This window comes from Drosophila bipectinata, chromosome 2R (assembly GCF_030179905.1).
Source record: "Drosophila bipectinata strain 14024-0381.07 chromosome 2R, DbipHiC1v2, whole genome shotgun sequence".
Taxonomy (NCBI): domain Eukaryota; kingdom Metazoa; phylum Arthropoda; class Insecta; order Diptera; family Drosophilidae; genus Drosophila; species Drosophila bipectinata.
The window spans coordinates 6,051,267-6,065,376 of record NC_091737.1 but is presented as its reverse complement, the minus strand read 5'-3'; the positions used below and the strand labels follow the sequence as shown (position 1 = coordinate 6,065,376).

General features: G+C 43.7%; 2 protein-coding genes across 3 annotated transcripts; both read left to right on the top strand.

Annotated features, from left to right (window-relative positions):
* Positions 1-1,450: 1,450 nt before the first annotated feature.
* mle (dosage compensation regulator mle) lies at positions 1,451-6,630 on the top strand. 2 transcript variants are annotated; one of them, XM_017248623.3, is made up of 5 exons: positions 1,451-1,609; positions 1,685-2,210; positions 2,623-2,941; positions 3,269-3,959; positions 4,137-6,630. In XM_017248623.3, exons 1-5 carry the CDS (start codon positions 1,534-1,536, stop codon positions 6,503-6,505), a joined length of 3,981 nt encoding a protein of 1,326 aa, XP_017104112.2. In that variant the 5' UTR covers positions 1,451-1,533; the 3' UTR covers positions 6,506-6,630. The 2 variants fall into 2 exon arrangements, with proteins under 2 accessions (XP_017104112.2, XP_017104113.2); XM_017248624.3 differs by lacking the exon at positions 1,451-1,609 and adding an exon at positions 2,485-2,563 and having other exon boundaries at positions 2,075-2,210.
* A 1,054-nt stretch (positions 6,631-7,684) lies between these two features.
* BubR1 (Bub1-related kinase) lies at positions 7,685-13,495 on the top strand. The gene is made up of 5 exons (XM_017248643.3): positions 7,685-8,091; positions 8,158-8,553; positions 9,632-12,550; positions 12,699-12,946; positions 13,000-13,495. The coding sequence occupies exons 1-5, from the start codon at positions 7,765-7,767 to the stop codon at positions 13,445-13,447; spliced, it is 4,338 nt and encodes a 1,445-aa protein (XP_017104132.2). The 5' UTR covers positions 7,685-7,764; the 3' UTR covers positions 13,448-13,495.
* Positions 13,496-14,110: the final 615 nt, after the last annotated feature.

Below are 14,110 nucleotides of genomic sequence, written 5' to 3'. Positions count from 1 at the left end.
TAAAATTTGTATAAGATTGCTTTGATCAATTTGTTCTCCTCTTTAACGAATTCCACATATGTAAAGTTAACGCAAGTGAATTAAATTGCCATAAAAATAAATCCTAATGAAAATAATTAATGGTCACACTACCTCGGCACCCGAAAAAAGTGCAAAATCGCTATCAGAATTTCAACAGCGGATTTTCGTCAACTCAGTACTATGCTTTAGGAGGCAAAAATTTCTTCCTTTTTTTACACCGTTTTTTTTATATGGAGTTTGACAGCTGTCACTCGTGCGACAGCGGATTTTCGTCAACTCAGTACTAGGCTTTACTTAAGGGGACCCCCCCCCCCCATTCTCGATTTCCAATTTTTACGATTTTCAATAAGCTGGCAAATGAACATAAATTATTTTTTAGGGTTGTAACTTTGCCTTCATTTATTTGAAAAAATAAAAAGAAAGAACAAAACTTTACAATATTTTTCATATATTTATTTATTTTTTTTTTGTTTGTTTTTTGTGATAAAAAAAAGCCCTTCTTTTCGGCGGCGCATGTGATTTTCGCTCACTGGAACATTTGAAACCTAAAAATTCCAACGGGATTAGAAAGAGTACATGTTTGGCTCTGGTATGAACTAGGGTTATTAATTTCGCACAACAAAAATTAACAAAATGGCGGAACTTCGAAATTTTTTTTTTAATTGCCTTTTTTTTTTAGCCACAAATCAAGTTGAAAAGTAAAGAAGATCTTCACCAATTTCGATTAATCCTAGTTCATACGAGAGCGATATATGTATAAAATAACGTATTAAAATTTGGAACCAGTCGTAAAAACACTGTTTCGAGAAAAAAGCGTTTAAAGTTTTGAGACGGCTCTCGCCGTCGCCTGGCGCTTCCACCATAAATCGGCTATATCTTCAAGAGTTTTTGAAATTTTTACTTGAAATTTTAAAGGAACATTCTTGAATAGTTATAAGTTTGAATTAAAATTTCTTATCAATGTAAATTAAATTATCTTAAAAAATCTTAATATAGGATGCATTGGTTTAATTAATTATAATAATAATACATTGCAAGGATCTTAGTTCCTATAAAATATTTTCGTTCATACAAAAATATTTCGGTCATTTTTCAAGTTTCTGAAAAAAGGTGGCCATATACATGCATATATACATATGTAGATATTTATAAACATGTACACATCCAATGTAATATCCAATCTACTCCTCCAATGTACACATCCAATGTACTCCAATTTTACTTGACCAGTAATGCCCTGAAAAAATGTAGAAACTAAAATTTTTTTACCTATCAAAATTCAGATATTTTCACTAATAAATCACTCTCAAATTATTATATATTTTTATTATTATTATTAATTTATAATTATTTTAAGAAAATAAAGTTTACCAACACATGGTATGAACGGCTATCGATTCATCGATACTTTATATACCTCAAAGTTTTTACCGTCAATGATAAAAACTCACCCCTACAGCACAATATAAATTCTTGCCATTCGTAAATTTAACTGAGAGAAAAAAGGATAATATGGATATTAAGTCGTTTTTGTACGAGTATTGTTCTAAGTCACGCCTGGAACCAAAATTGGACGTTCGCCAAACGGGTAAGAGCCGCAATATCGCCTTTGGGCCCAAACTCCTGCCGGTATACATACGAAAATGACAATTTGCAATTATAGGACCAAAAAACAGGCAACGGTTCTTATGCGAAGTGCGTGTAGATCAAAACAACTACATTGGGGTGGGCAACTCCACCAACAAAAAGGACGCCGAAAAGAATGCGTGCCGCGACTTTGTAAATTACTTAGTGCGCGTCGGTAAGCTAAATGCTAATGATGTGCCCCCAGATGCTGGCCTCGGGACGTCTGGCCCCAGAGGTGGTCCTCAAGCCGATGGTCAGTCAGAGGGTGGGGGAGGAGACGGGGGTCAGTCGCGACGCGTTTTCGGCGGGAAGTCGGGCCCACAGGACCTGGGTGAAGCGTACCGGCCACTCAATCACGAGGGCGATGGTGGTCATCGCTTCAATATAATCGACCACGTGCAGGAGCAGAAAGATATGAATGAGGCCGAGTCAATCGACGTTAATGCTGCAATTCATGGCAACTGGACCATAGAAAATGCCAAGGACCGCTTGAACATGTACAAGCAGGCAAACAATATTCGCGATGATTACAAGTATACTCCGGTGGGCCCGGATCACGCTAGGTATGTTATGATCCGTTTATTTATTTTTTTTTTGGGGTTGCGACTGCGTTCCAGATTTGTCGATTTTCACACCCAGCCAAGTCTGGAACGCAGCTCGCAGGGGGACGCCGGCAGCAACCAAGGGCCATCAGAGCGATGTGGTACGAAACTAAACGAAAAGGCGCCCGGCAGCCTTGCATGTCGTTTGTAACAGAAACGAACCGGCATGCAAGGCTGCCTTGGCTGCAAAAATTCTCGTCATCCATGCTGGCTAAATATCAATTTATTATAATAGCACCACATCGCTTTGGCGGCTGGCTCGCCAAATGTGTCCTCTGCTGCTCTCAATGAGTAGTTTTTTATAAATCGATAAGGTAAGTCATAGTCCATTTGAGCACTTTTGAAACCAAGCCTCAATTTCTACCTAATTCAGGAGCTTCATGGCAGAGCTGTCTATATTTGTTCCGGCTCTCAAGCGAAAGGTCACTGCTCGCGAGACGGGTTCTAACAAGAAAGCGGCCAGCAAGTCGTGCGCTTTGTCATTGGTCCGTCAGCTGTTTCACCTGAAGGTAATTGAAGCCTTTAGTGGCACCCTTAAGAAAAAGAAGGACGAGGAGTTGAAGCCCTATCCAGTTAGCCTGTCTCCCAACCTAGTGGCAAGCGTAGACGAAGTTATTAGGATGCTGGACATGCCTGTCGTTAATCCTTGCAACATTAAAATCGAACCGGATGCGGCTCCAATTTCCCTAATTGTAAGTAGTTCGTTTTTAACCATTTATTGATTGTTAGTTTTGACATATTGGTGAAAAAACAAAAAATCATTAAAATTAATGCCTTGACGTATTTTTTCGCAAGTATCACATGTCACTGAAGACTGCAAAAGCAACCTACCCAAATATTTAAACTAAAAACTCTATAGTACCTCTAAAATTTAAGATTCATTAAATCTAAAAAACACATTATCAAGAACACCTTCTGTTGTAAAGTTTGACTTTTTGATGACGATGACTTTTGCGGAAAGGCATCAATGTTAAAGAGATTAGGATATTACGCTAATTTATAAAACCATTTTCAATTAGGTTAACCAGAATCGCATGGACATGGGCCAAGAGCCGGGAGAGAAGCGTCAGGAAAGCTCGGTTATTCCGTGGGCGCCCCCGTTGCCGAATTGGAACGCCTGGCATGCCTGCAACATCGATGAAGGCGAACTAGCCACAGTTAGCATTGATGACCTATCAGCAGACTTTGAGCGCTCGTTGCGCGATCGCCGTCAGAATGATGCTGAATATAGGCAATTTCTTGAATTCCGTGACAAGCTGCCCATCGCCGCTATGCGCTCTGAGATTCTCAGTGCCATAAATGAAAACCCTGTTGTAATTATTCGAGGCAACACGGGGTGCGGCAAGACAACCCAGATAGCCCAGTACATCCTGGATGACTACATCTCTTCGGGGCAGGGTGGCTACGCAAATATTTATGTTACACAGCCGCGACGAATCTCGGCCATATCTGTAGCGGAGCGCGTAGCCCGCGAGCGTTGCGAGCAGTTAGGCGACACCGTTGGCTACTCGGTGCGTTTTGAGTCTGTGTTTCCCAGACCTTATGGAGCAATTCTCTTCTGTACTGTGGGAGTGCTACTGCGCAAGCTGGAAGCTGGCCTGCGAGGTGTCTCTCACATTATTGTTGACGAAATCCACGAGCGGGACGTAAATAGTGATTTTCTGCTGGTTATACTCCGTGACATGGTCGATACGTATCCAGAATTGCATGGTAATTTTAATATTGTACCCTATCATAGAGTATTAAAATGTTGCTAGAACGTATTGAGGATGTATTCCGGTCGCGATTACCGGCGATCATCTCCATCTTGGCGTTATAGGAAAATTATAATCTCTGCAAGGGTACGAAAGCTTAACGTCAACAATTTAAAAATATTTTTCGTTTTAGTTATCCTGATGTCAGCCACAATAGACACGTCGCTTTTCTCCAAATATTTTGGCAACTGCCCGGTATTGGAAGTGCCTGGCCGGGCTTTTCCCGTACAGCAGTTCTTTTTGGAAGATATTCTTCAGATGACCAACTTCGTACCATCTGCGGAGTCGAGGCGGAAGCGCAAAGAAGCCGAGGATGAAGAGCAGATGCAGCTTTCCGAGAATAAAGAGGAGGCAGAGACCAATTACAATAAAATTTGTGAGGAGAAATATTCGCAGCAGACACGCAACGCCATGGCCATGTTGTCCGAAGCGGATGTAAGCTTCGAACTTTTAGAGTCACTGCTGGTTCATATCAAATCAAAGAACATACCTGGAGCCATTCTCGTCTTTCTTCCCGGCTGGAACCTTATCTTTGCGTTGATGAAGTTTTTGCAAAGCTCCAACACATTCGGTAATTCGTCCCAATACCGCATTCTGCCGTGTCACTCCCAGATCCCGCGTGACGATCAACGCAAAGTGTTTGAGCCAGTGCCTGACGGCGTTACCAAAATCATTCTCTCCACCAATATTGCAGAGACTTCGATCACCATCGACGACATCGTTTTCGTGGTGGACATTTGTAAAGCACGCATGAAGCTGTTCACTTCTCACAACAACCTTACAAGCTACGCGACCGTGTGGGCTAGCAAAACCAACCTGGAGCAGCGCAAAGGCCGTGCAGGTCGCGTCCGCCCAGGCTTCTGTTTTACACTCTGCTCGCGTGCTCGCTATGCAGCACTTGAGGAAAATCTTACCCCCGAGATGTTCCGAACGCCGCTGCATGAGATGGCTCTCACTGTAAAGTTGCTGCGATTGGGGGCTATTCATCACTTCTTATCCAAGGCTCTGGAGCCCCCACCTGTCGACGCAGTAATTGAAGCCGAAGTATTGTTGCGCGAAATGCGTTGCTTGGATGCCAACGACGAGTTAACCCCTTTGGGCCGCCTTCTGGCCCGCCTACCGATTGAGCCGCGTCTAGGAAAAATGATGGTTCTAGGAGCCGTATTCGGATGCGCTGACCTCGTTGCGAGCATGGCTTCCTATTCAAGCACTTTCTCTGAGGTGTTTGCGTTAGACATCGGTCAACGACGCCTAGCCAACCACCAGAAGGCTTTGAGTGGAAGGAAGTGTTCCGACCATGTGGCCATGATCGTCGCTTCGCAAATGTGGCAGCGTGCCAAGCACCGTGGTGAACAGGAGGAAGCTCGCTTTTGTGACTGGAAGGGATTGCAGATGTCGACAATGAATGTTATGTGGGACGCGAAGCAGCAGTTGCTGGATTTGCTGCAGCAGGCCGGCTTTCCGGAAGAATGCATGGTGCCGTACCACGTGGACGCAGAAACTCCGGGGGACGATCCACAGCTTGACATAGCTCTGGCGCTTCTCTGCTTGGGCCTCTACCCTAACATTTGTGTGCACAAGGAGAAACGAAAAGTTTTAACAACAGAATCCAAGGCTGCGTTGTTGCACAAGACTTCGGTAAACTGCAGCAACCTGGCCATCACATTTCCGTACCCGTTCTTTGTCTTCGGTGAAAAAATACGCACCCGCGCCGTCTCTTGCAAGCAGCTCTCGATGGTATCGCCTCTTCAAGTGATGTTATTCGGATCGCGCAAGATCGACTTAACGGCCAACAACGTGGTGCGTGTAGACAACTGGGTCAACTTCGATATGGAGCCAGAGCATGCTGCCAAAATTGGAGCCTTGAAGCCGGCATTAGAAGACTTGATTACAGTCGCTTGTGACAATCCGGCTGACGTGCTTAACCTGGAAGGACCTTACGCACAATTAGTAAACGTGGTTAAGGACCTTTGCGTTAAGAGCGCGGGAGACTTCAACATAAAACGCCAGGAGGGTATTTTACCGCATCAATCGCGGCAGTCAAGCGCTGGTGGCGGTGGACCCCCAAAACGGGGCCGATTTGACGGAAGTGGTAGTGCTGGACGATATTCCGGAGGTTTTGGGAACAGGGGATCAGGCGGCTATGGAAACAGAGGAAGTAACAGCGGACGCAGTTTTGGTTTTGGTGGAAACGGTGGCGGCGGCGGTAACAGTTTTGGAGGAAGATATGGAAACAATGACGGAGGATATGGTAACATAGGCGGTGGTGGAGGCGGCGGCTATGGTAACATGGGAGGGGGTGGAGGAGGCGGCGGCTACGGTAACATGGGTGGCGGCGGAGGAGGATTTGGCAACATGGGAGGTGGTGGAGGAGGAGGCGGCGGCACCTATGGAGACAATAGAGGAGGGAACAATGGAAACAACGGAAACTACAGCGGAGGTAGTTACGGCAACGGAGGCGGAAACAATTTTGGAGGAAACGGTAACTGGGGACGTTATTAATCATGGTTCCGAATTTCTGGGCGTATTCACATTATAACCACAGCGGGTAGATAAGATTTTATAAATAAAACAAAAGAATTAAGTTGACTTAATAAAAAAAACAATTTTATGTCAGTAATTAGAAATGCTCGGAGTTGTCTATCACGCGTCAATTTTTTCCAGCTGACAATCAATGCTGCAGAAGAAAAGTCCGCACTGGTCGCTGATTTCAGCGGGATTCAAGCAAACGCTGCACCAGCGCATGCGTTTAACCATTTTGAGCAGTTCCTCTGCGTTTTGGGCCTGTGAGCTGCTGTTTGGCAGGGCGTTAGCTACGCGGTCATGATCCGCCTTCAGGTCGCGGATTTCAAGCTCCCAGCGCATGGATATCGCGTTAATGTAAGTTTTCGTTAAGGAAGACTCGACGCCGCTATCGGACAGCTTTCCATTGGCGTCTTCTATATTTTGAATTTTTTCCGACGCTTGCTTGATGGCATTGTACTTTTCGAATATGATTTTCCGAAGACGGTTAAGTTGTCTAGCACTAAAGAAAGGATTGATGTCTATTTCCGTTTGTGGAGCCAATAAAAGCTGCTTTTCGGCTGCCCGCTTAGCTCTGGAGGTCCGCTTCTTTGGTACGAATACGACAGTGGCATCAGAATCGCTGTCCGAATCGATGCAGATGATTGATGAGTCTTCGTCGCCCATTTCGTTGCTCACAACTTTGGAATCCTTCGAGAGTAAACTTTTACGCGGCGCGCGCTACTTTACCCGTTATTCAATACCAGGGAGGAAAATAGAGCCATCAAATATCGATATGCGCCACTCACTTGCTTCTTTGGGCATCATTTCGCTAGCATCTTAGGTAAAATTTTTGTACGAAAAATTTAATAAAGGTATATTTACTCATCATTTATCCATTATTTTTCCGTCTATAGTATACCGTCCTATAGTCCGTCATCGTAATAAACTATAATCGTTGATCAGTTGGAAATTGTCAAAAAATTTGTATTTGCATTTGCTGATTCTAATTAATATTGTTGCTGAAAATAGTACAAATAAGTAAATTACTTTATTTTTGAAAAAAGTAACAGCAAACTATTTTTACGTTTTGACCAACAAATCACAAAATAAAATTGTGAATAAAAATATCGATATTTTTGCATGAGAAGTATCGGACGTCGCAATATATTTTTGCCATCGCCATCTATTTAGTCCATTCCTAGCGTCTCCTTTCGGCGCGTAATTTTGTTTAGCTCCGTTAAATCCTTGGCACTGCTATGGACTTCGATAATGCGAAGGAGAATATACAGCCGCTAGCAAGTGGTCGCAACGTAAGTCTGTTGCAGGCCTCGCTCAGCCAGGACTCAGGACAGGCTCAGGAACTATTGGCACAGCGCAAGCAATGGGAGGAGGAGGTACGCTCTTATAAGGGGGACGACCCTCTGGACCCTTGGTACTCGTACATCTGCTGGATCGAACAGAGCTATCCTGCAGGAGGCAGTGGTTCTGGCTTACAGGCAGCGTTATACCAATGCCTTACTAAGTTCGAGAAGGACGAGCGTTACCGACAGGACAGACGTTTCATAAAGTTGTTTATCAAGTTTGTAAGTCTCTGGAAATTAAATTGCAAAGACCAGCTATCTGAATAAGTATTTATTTTATATACATAGATGGAAAAAGAAAAGGACCAAATCCAGTGCTATCAGCAAATGTACAATGACGGCATTGGAACGATGCTAGCTGACTTCTACATCGCCTGGGCATATAGCTACGATCTTACTGGAAACATGCGCAAAGCTGACGAGATTTTCCGGCTCGGAATCGACTGTCGAGCCGAACCATTAGAAGATTTGCGCGAGGCCCACCAACATTTTGGCTTTACAGTAGCTCAACGAATGTTCTATACTGATGGCGAGGAGGTCAGCGCAGTCACACAGGAACTAAATGAGCGTCGCCTTGCATTGCAATCTTTACATGGCCGCAAAAAGCGGAGCTCCAGCACCATTACTGTAGGTAGTGTGCGTACTGGTGCTGCTGTAAAAAGCGGAATGCCGGGTGTGGTGCAGGTAGGTGGATATACAATATGGTTTAAATTTTTTGATTTTTTTGAATGAAAAGGGCTAAAAAGTTATTATTCTTTGTATTGAACTCAATGTCTTTGTAACTATTCTTTTGTTGTATTTTTTTAATTTTGCAAAAAGTTAAATTAATTACAAAGGCGGTTTATATTGATTCTTGAATCTTGTGTAAAAATAGGCAGCTTCTTCTTATATTGTTATCGTCTTGCAAATTGTCTTTCTTTCTTTTCTTTGCACGCAGTATATAAGTCGGAACAGCCGAGATCCGACTATATCCTATGGCTGCCACATAACTGATTAATCGGAAATGCTATAATTATGGTGTTTTTAGAGTTACAGAGTTACAGATTGTACAAACGCTTTTATTGGCAAAATAATACAGCGTACCAAATTCCATAAGGCTCTGCCGACTATATCCTATAGCTTTCATATAACTAAACAATTGAAGATAGAAAGTTGGATCTTCGTACAGATTCTATTTTTGGTCAGTTGATCCGACCCACCGACTACGATCGGCCGACTATATCTTATAGCTCCCATATAACTGAATGATCGGAAATGGTATTTGGTAAAAATACCAACTTTGGTTTTATTGAAGATAAAAGTTTGGGATTTTTTTTACATTTTGTATTGTAATAAATTGGTTATATTATGAGATTATTATAGTGATCGGTTCCAGCTGCAAGGGTATATCAACTTTGTCAAGCTGTCATATAACTGAACGATCGGAAGTGTCCCAACTTTTGTGTTTTATAGAAGAAAGAAGCTTGGGCCTTTTTGGAGCTTAATTGTAATAAATTGGTTATATTATGATATTCTCATAGCGATCGACCAACTATATACGATGTTTCCGGTTATAACTGCAAGGGTATATCAACTTCGGCCCTGCCCGAAGTTAGCTTTCTTTCTTGTTGTTACATGCATTTGAACGAATTAAATGTTGTAGTGTATTGTATTCTACTAGTACCAACAAATTTCGGGCTTAGAAAATAGCTTATGAAATATAAAAAATATAAATGTTAAAAGATACAAATATTTTAAAAATTTGTTTGTATCTTCTCTTCAGGTCGACGCTCCGAGCACAAGCCGCATGCGCAATGCTAGCCGCAACGTGGAGGTTTACAACGACGAGAATGTTGATGCCAATGCGCTGCCGCCCGTTTCTGAAGTGGAAACTAAGTCGACATTGCGCTCCATAATCGATGCGGCCCGTGGTCAAGAGAACGTTAAAGAGCCGGTGGCGTGGAATATGGCGCATTCTAATACGCACAAGAGTGGTAAGATGTTTGCAGGAAACGTCTCGCCAGATTTAGGCTTTGACATACATGTAGATGAGCAATCGCTGCCGCCGATAACAAAGTACGAACGCCGTCTGGAGAAACCCTTTAGATTTCCACCGAACTTCGTATCTAAAAACGTTCCTCAGGAAGCTTGGGTGACTCCAGTCACCATCGAGGACGAGCCCAACGCAACTGGAGTGCCCTCCTACCAGAAGTGTTTTTTGTATCCAAGACCCAACCTAGAGTTTTCCCCCGAAGAGTATTGCGCCTACATTCATTTAAGGCGGCGCGATCGCAAGCACCCCTTTGTTATTAGAAATGATGAGTACTGGGGCTCTGGACCCGTACTTAGAGGCGTTCGTTGCTATCCAAACTTTGCCAAAACTTCTAAGCCGCAGCCACGGGACGAATTGGATCAGTACTGGAAGCCACCACAAGCGCCCGGTCTGCAGACTGTGTTTGATAAGCTGTACCACGACGAGGACAAGATGGAGTATCAGCCGGAGGAACTTCTCGCAAAAAAATGGCAGCAAAAACGCAACACCACAGTGCATGGAGAGCTTGATATGGAGGAGACAGTATGCCTTCCTGGAAACAAGATGCCTCGTCGCAAAAGCTTTTTCCCCACTATTAAAAAATCGACTGCACTGCCTAATATGTCTGACGTAATGGAAGAAGAAGCGCAAGAATGTGACGACCCCGCCGCAGAACTAAAGCCTGCCCAGACAACTCTAGTTTCCCCTCCAGTTGCTAAATTGACATCTGAAAAATCTGTCGCACCGCCGGACGACAACTTTGTTGTGCCAGCCCCGCCCACACAAAAGATAGAGATTTACGAGGACGCGGAGGAGCAAAAACCCAGCGCAAAGCCAACTACTTCGGGACCCTTCTTCGAAGCGGATGAAACATGCTCCACTCAAATGTTTAATATGTTCCTGAAGAATCAGGCCGTAAGCACTCCAAAGTGTTCTCAAAAGCTGGCGCCAGTGAGGCAGTTTGGCACAGTGCTGAAAGAAATATCGCCTGCTGATGACGGAGCACTGGCTGCCTCCGTCGAGTCTCCTTTGGAGACTCACTCCCCCAAGCTGCGTAAAGAGCTTTCCACTATCTTAGAGACTTCCGAACACGGCACCCAAAGTTCGGCAACCTCCAATGCCACCACCAAGTCCACGATAACGTCGACTTTATCATCGCCTGGTTCCCAGGGGGCAGTGACTTTGGTCACTAAATGTGAGGAATATACACCAGGTCCTATCCGTCTACAGAGGCCAGCTGCTCCGGAACTCTCCACGGTCAATGAGCAAGACGTTCCGACTGGTGGAAACTTTTCACGTCGCGAGCTGTGGGAGCCGAATGCACCTAGCGTGCCAATGCTTAAATCTCTGCGTTTTCAGGAGGACAAAACGGAGACTATTCCCAGACCGCTATCTTGCTTTCAAGAGGATAAAACAGAAACGTTACCCCGGCTTCCCTCTGCCCTGCCAGAAATTTCCATTCACCAACCGATGGCCCCTCCACCCCAACTTCCCTCACTAGATGATGAGAGCGACCTTTGCGGATTTTTCGGAAAAACTCCGCCAAAGATGAAACTGTTTGGCTCTCCAATGTTACAGGTTCCGGCCAAGCGAACATGCGACCAGGCCACGCCTGACATTTTCAGCAAATCCATAAGAAACTCTAAGGATCAAAGTGCCAAAATCGCAGGATTAACAGATTCTTTTAAGGCTGACTTGTCGTTTATTCCTGAAACACAACCAATGACAGTGCCTACGCCAAATGTGGGAGTCATGCAAAAGAAGTTTGAGATCTTTCTCGATGAGACTCAGCCTGAGATACCAGATACAAAAGACCTCAGCCTGCCCCTAAACTGCACGCTACCGGAAACGCAAGTGTCGGTGCGAAAGTCGCCTTGCTTGGAGTTATCTCTACGTATGGAAGCCGAGGCCATAGGCCCTTCCCACATTACGTCGTCTTTTATAAAGGATTGCATAGAACTAAGTACCTGCCCGCCTCCTCCAGTTTCTACCTCTACATTTAGCAGTAAGTCCATGTCAGGATCTCGAGAAGAATTGAAAGCAAAGCGTGATTCAGGCAGTGGGAATATCGACAATTTTTTCGAGCTGAACGCCGCTACCGAGATGTTTGCTACCAATATTAGCATGATTAAGAATTCTACGCTTCTACCACCGCCACCGACTACAGAAGCAAAGGAGTCGCTGTCATCTCCTAAAGACGAAATGAGCATATACTACAAGACACCTCCATTAACTCCCAAGCAATCTCACCATTCCTGGCCGCGACCTATCTTGGAGACGCAGCAAAATGACAATTTCGTCCACCCCCAAGGATCTATGGAATCGACCACGCTTAACGAAACCATATCCGATACTAACGTAAATCCTTTTAATGTGGACCTCATTGCCTCGCTTCTTAAATCAATTGACTTCTACATGTATATCGAAGAGCTTCCACACTGTCAGTTGGTGGGTCACGTTAAGAAGTTGCAACCCAACACACAGATTGAGATACATGCCGAGCGGTTCGAGGTTTCAAAGATGATTGGCAAGGGCGCCTACGGGTCCGTTTATGTAGGTCGCCACACTAACTCGGGAAAGAAGGTGGCTCTAAAGCAGGAGCGCCCCCCTAATTATTGGGAGTTCTACATCAGCCTTGAGGTGCACAGTCGTTTAACCAGTGAGCAAATGGTAAGTCGTCGAAAAAGCTTCCGGATTATATCATAAACAAATTTCTAAACTGCTCTCATATGCAGAGTTGAGTAGGATATAGTATGCTCTCATTTATTCGACTTCGACACCATTATGCATATAATAATATTATTTTTTATAATTTTAGATGTCAGCATATGCACATATTGATTACGCTTTAGTCGGAAACAATTCGAGTGTATACGTTTCAGACTTCTCGGAATATGGATCACTCATTGGTGTGTGCAACAAGGTCAAGAATGTCACCAATAAGAATCTTGACGAATATGTAGTGATGCACATGAGCTGCCAGCTGCTCGACATTGTCGACCATCTGCACGCCATGGACATTATTCACGCAGACATCAAGCCGGATAACTTCCTGCTGATGAGGCCGTAAGTATTTTCAGCCAACAGCTTGCCATCACAGCACTAACCCTGCTTTATAGATTGTGTTCGAATCCAAATGAGGTCAGCCTGCAGCTTATTGACTTCGGCGTGGCCATCGACACCAGGCTCTTCCACCCCAATCAAACATTCAATTATGTGCATCATGATGAACTGTTTAAGTGTGTTGAGATGCGTACGCAGCGCCCGTGGACGTATCAGCTTGATTTATTCGGCTTGGTGGGCGTTATGCACGTGCTGCTTTTGGGCAGGTACATGGAGGTGGTGCAGCGAAATCCAAGTGGTGTTTGGATGCCGAAAAGTGCTCTTCCGCGCTACGTCCAGCGTCACGTGTGGGAGACAATATTTCGAACCCTACTCAACGTTCGTGACTGCCGCACGATGCCTAATTTACAGGAATTGAAGACGCTTCTAAAATCTGAATTACTTGAGAAGGAGAAGTATGTGAAGGAGGCAATAACTTTATTTAATAACATTTTACAAACTTAGATACATTACATAAATTTAATATTAAATAAACAAAAAAAACAAAAAGTATATATTCAACAAGAAAGGACGGTTATAGACGAGTTTCAGGACTATATTATACCCAGTACTCATCTCTTCCACCCAAAATTTAACAAACCTTTAAACTTTAAAGTTTAATGGTATGGATTCTTAGGAACAAAATTTTTTGCATACTTTTGCGCTTGGACAAAACAACAACAACAAAAATACGGCCATACTACCGATTCAGTAGGGAAGGAGACTAAAAAGCTTATGACTCCTCTAAAATTTATCCGATTTTGCTGCTTTTTGATTTGTAAGTTTCATTGGAATTAGTCATTGGAACAGTTTGGCATCAAAACATTTTCCAAAAACATTAACCAACTGGCGCTAACACCAAATTTCTGTTTTGAGAAAGTTACGATCTACACATCCCTTACGATCCCTTACGATCCCAAGTTCCAAATCTGGTAGTATCTCTTAGTCTTCGAAATTCACGCGTTCACAATTTTAGCCAGTCTGTATGGGAAAAGGTATATATGTGGGTATATCTCCTCTAAAAATCGGCAGATTTGGATAATTTGTTTTTCAGATATACATTTATTAACTAAAAAAATATTTTGGCGTGAAATTTTCAAAAAGCCTTGCAGTAATCGCGTTACAGAA

Excerpts from the sequence above, each read along its gene's own strand:
- mle (XM_017248623.3), top strand. The coding sequence starts at position 1,534 with ATGGATATTAAGTCGTTTTTGTACGAGTATTGTTCTAAGTCACGCCTG. Across the intron at positions 1,610-1,684 it reads ATTGGACGTTCGCCAAACGG|GACCAAAAAACAGGCAACGG; the intron begins GTAAGAGCCGCA and ends TTGCAATTATAG. Across the intron at positions 2,211-2,622 it reads GTGGGCCCGGATCACGCTAG|GAGCTTCATGGCAGAGCTGT; the intron begins GTATGTTATGAT and ends TACCTAATTCAG.
- BubR1 (XM_017248643.3), top strand. The coding sequence starts at position 7,765 with ATGGACTTCGATAATGCGAAGGAGAATATACAGCCGCTAGCAAGTGGT. Across the intron at positions 8,554-9,631 it reads GAATGCCGGGTGTGGTGCAG|GTCGACGCTCCGAGCACAAG; the intron begins GTAGGTGGATAT and ends TCTTCTCTTCAG. Across the intron at positions 12,551-12,698 it reads GTTTAACCAGTGAGCAAATG|ATGTCAGCATATGCACATAT; the intron begins GTAAGTCGTCGA and ends TTATAATTTTAG.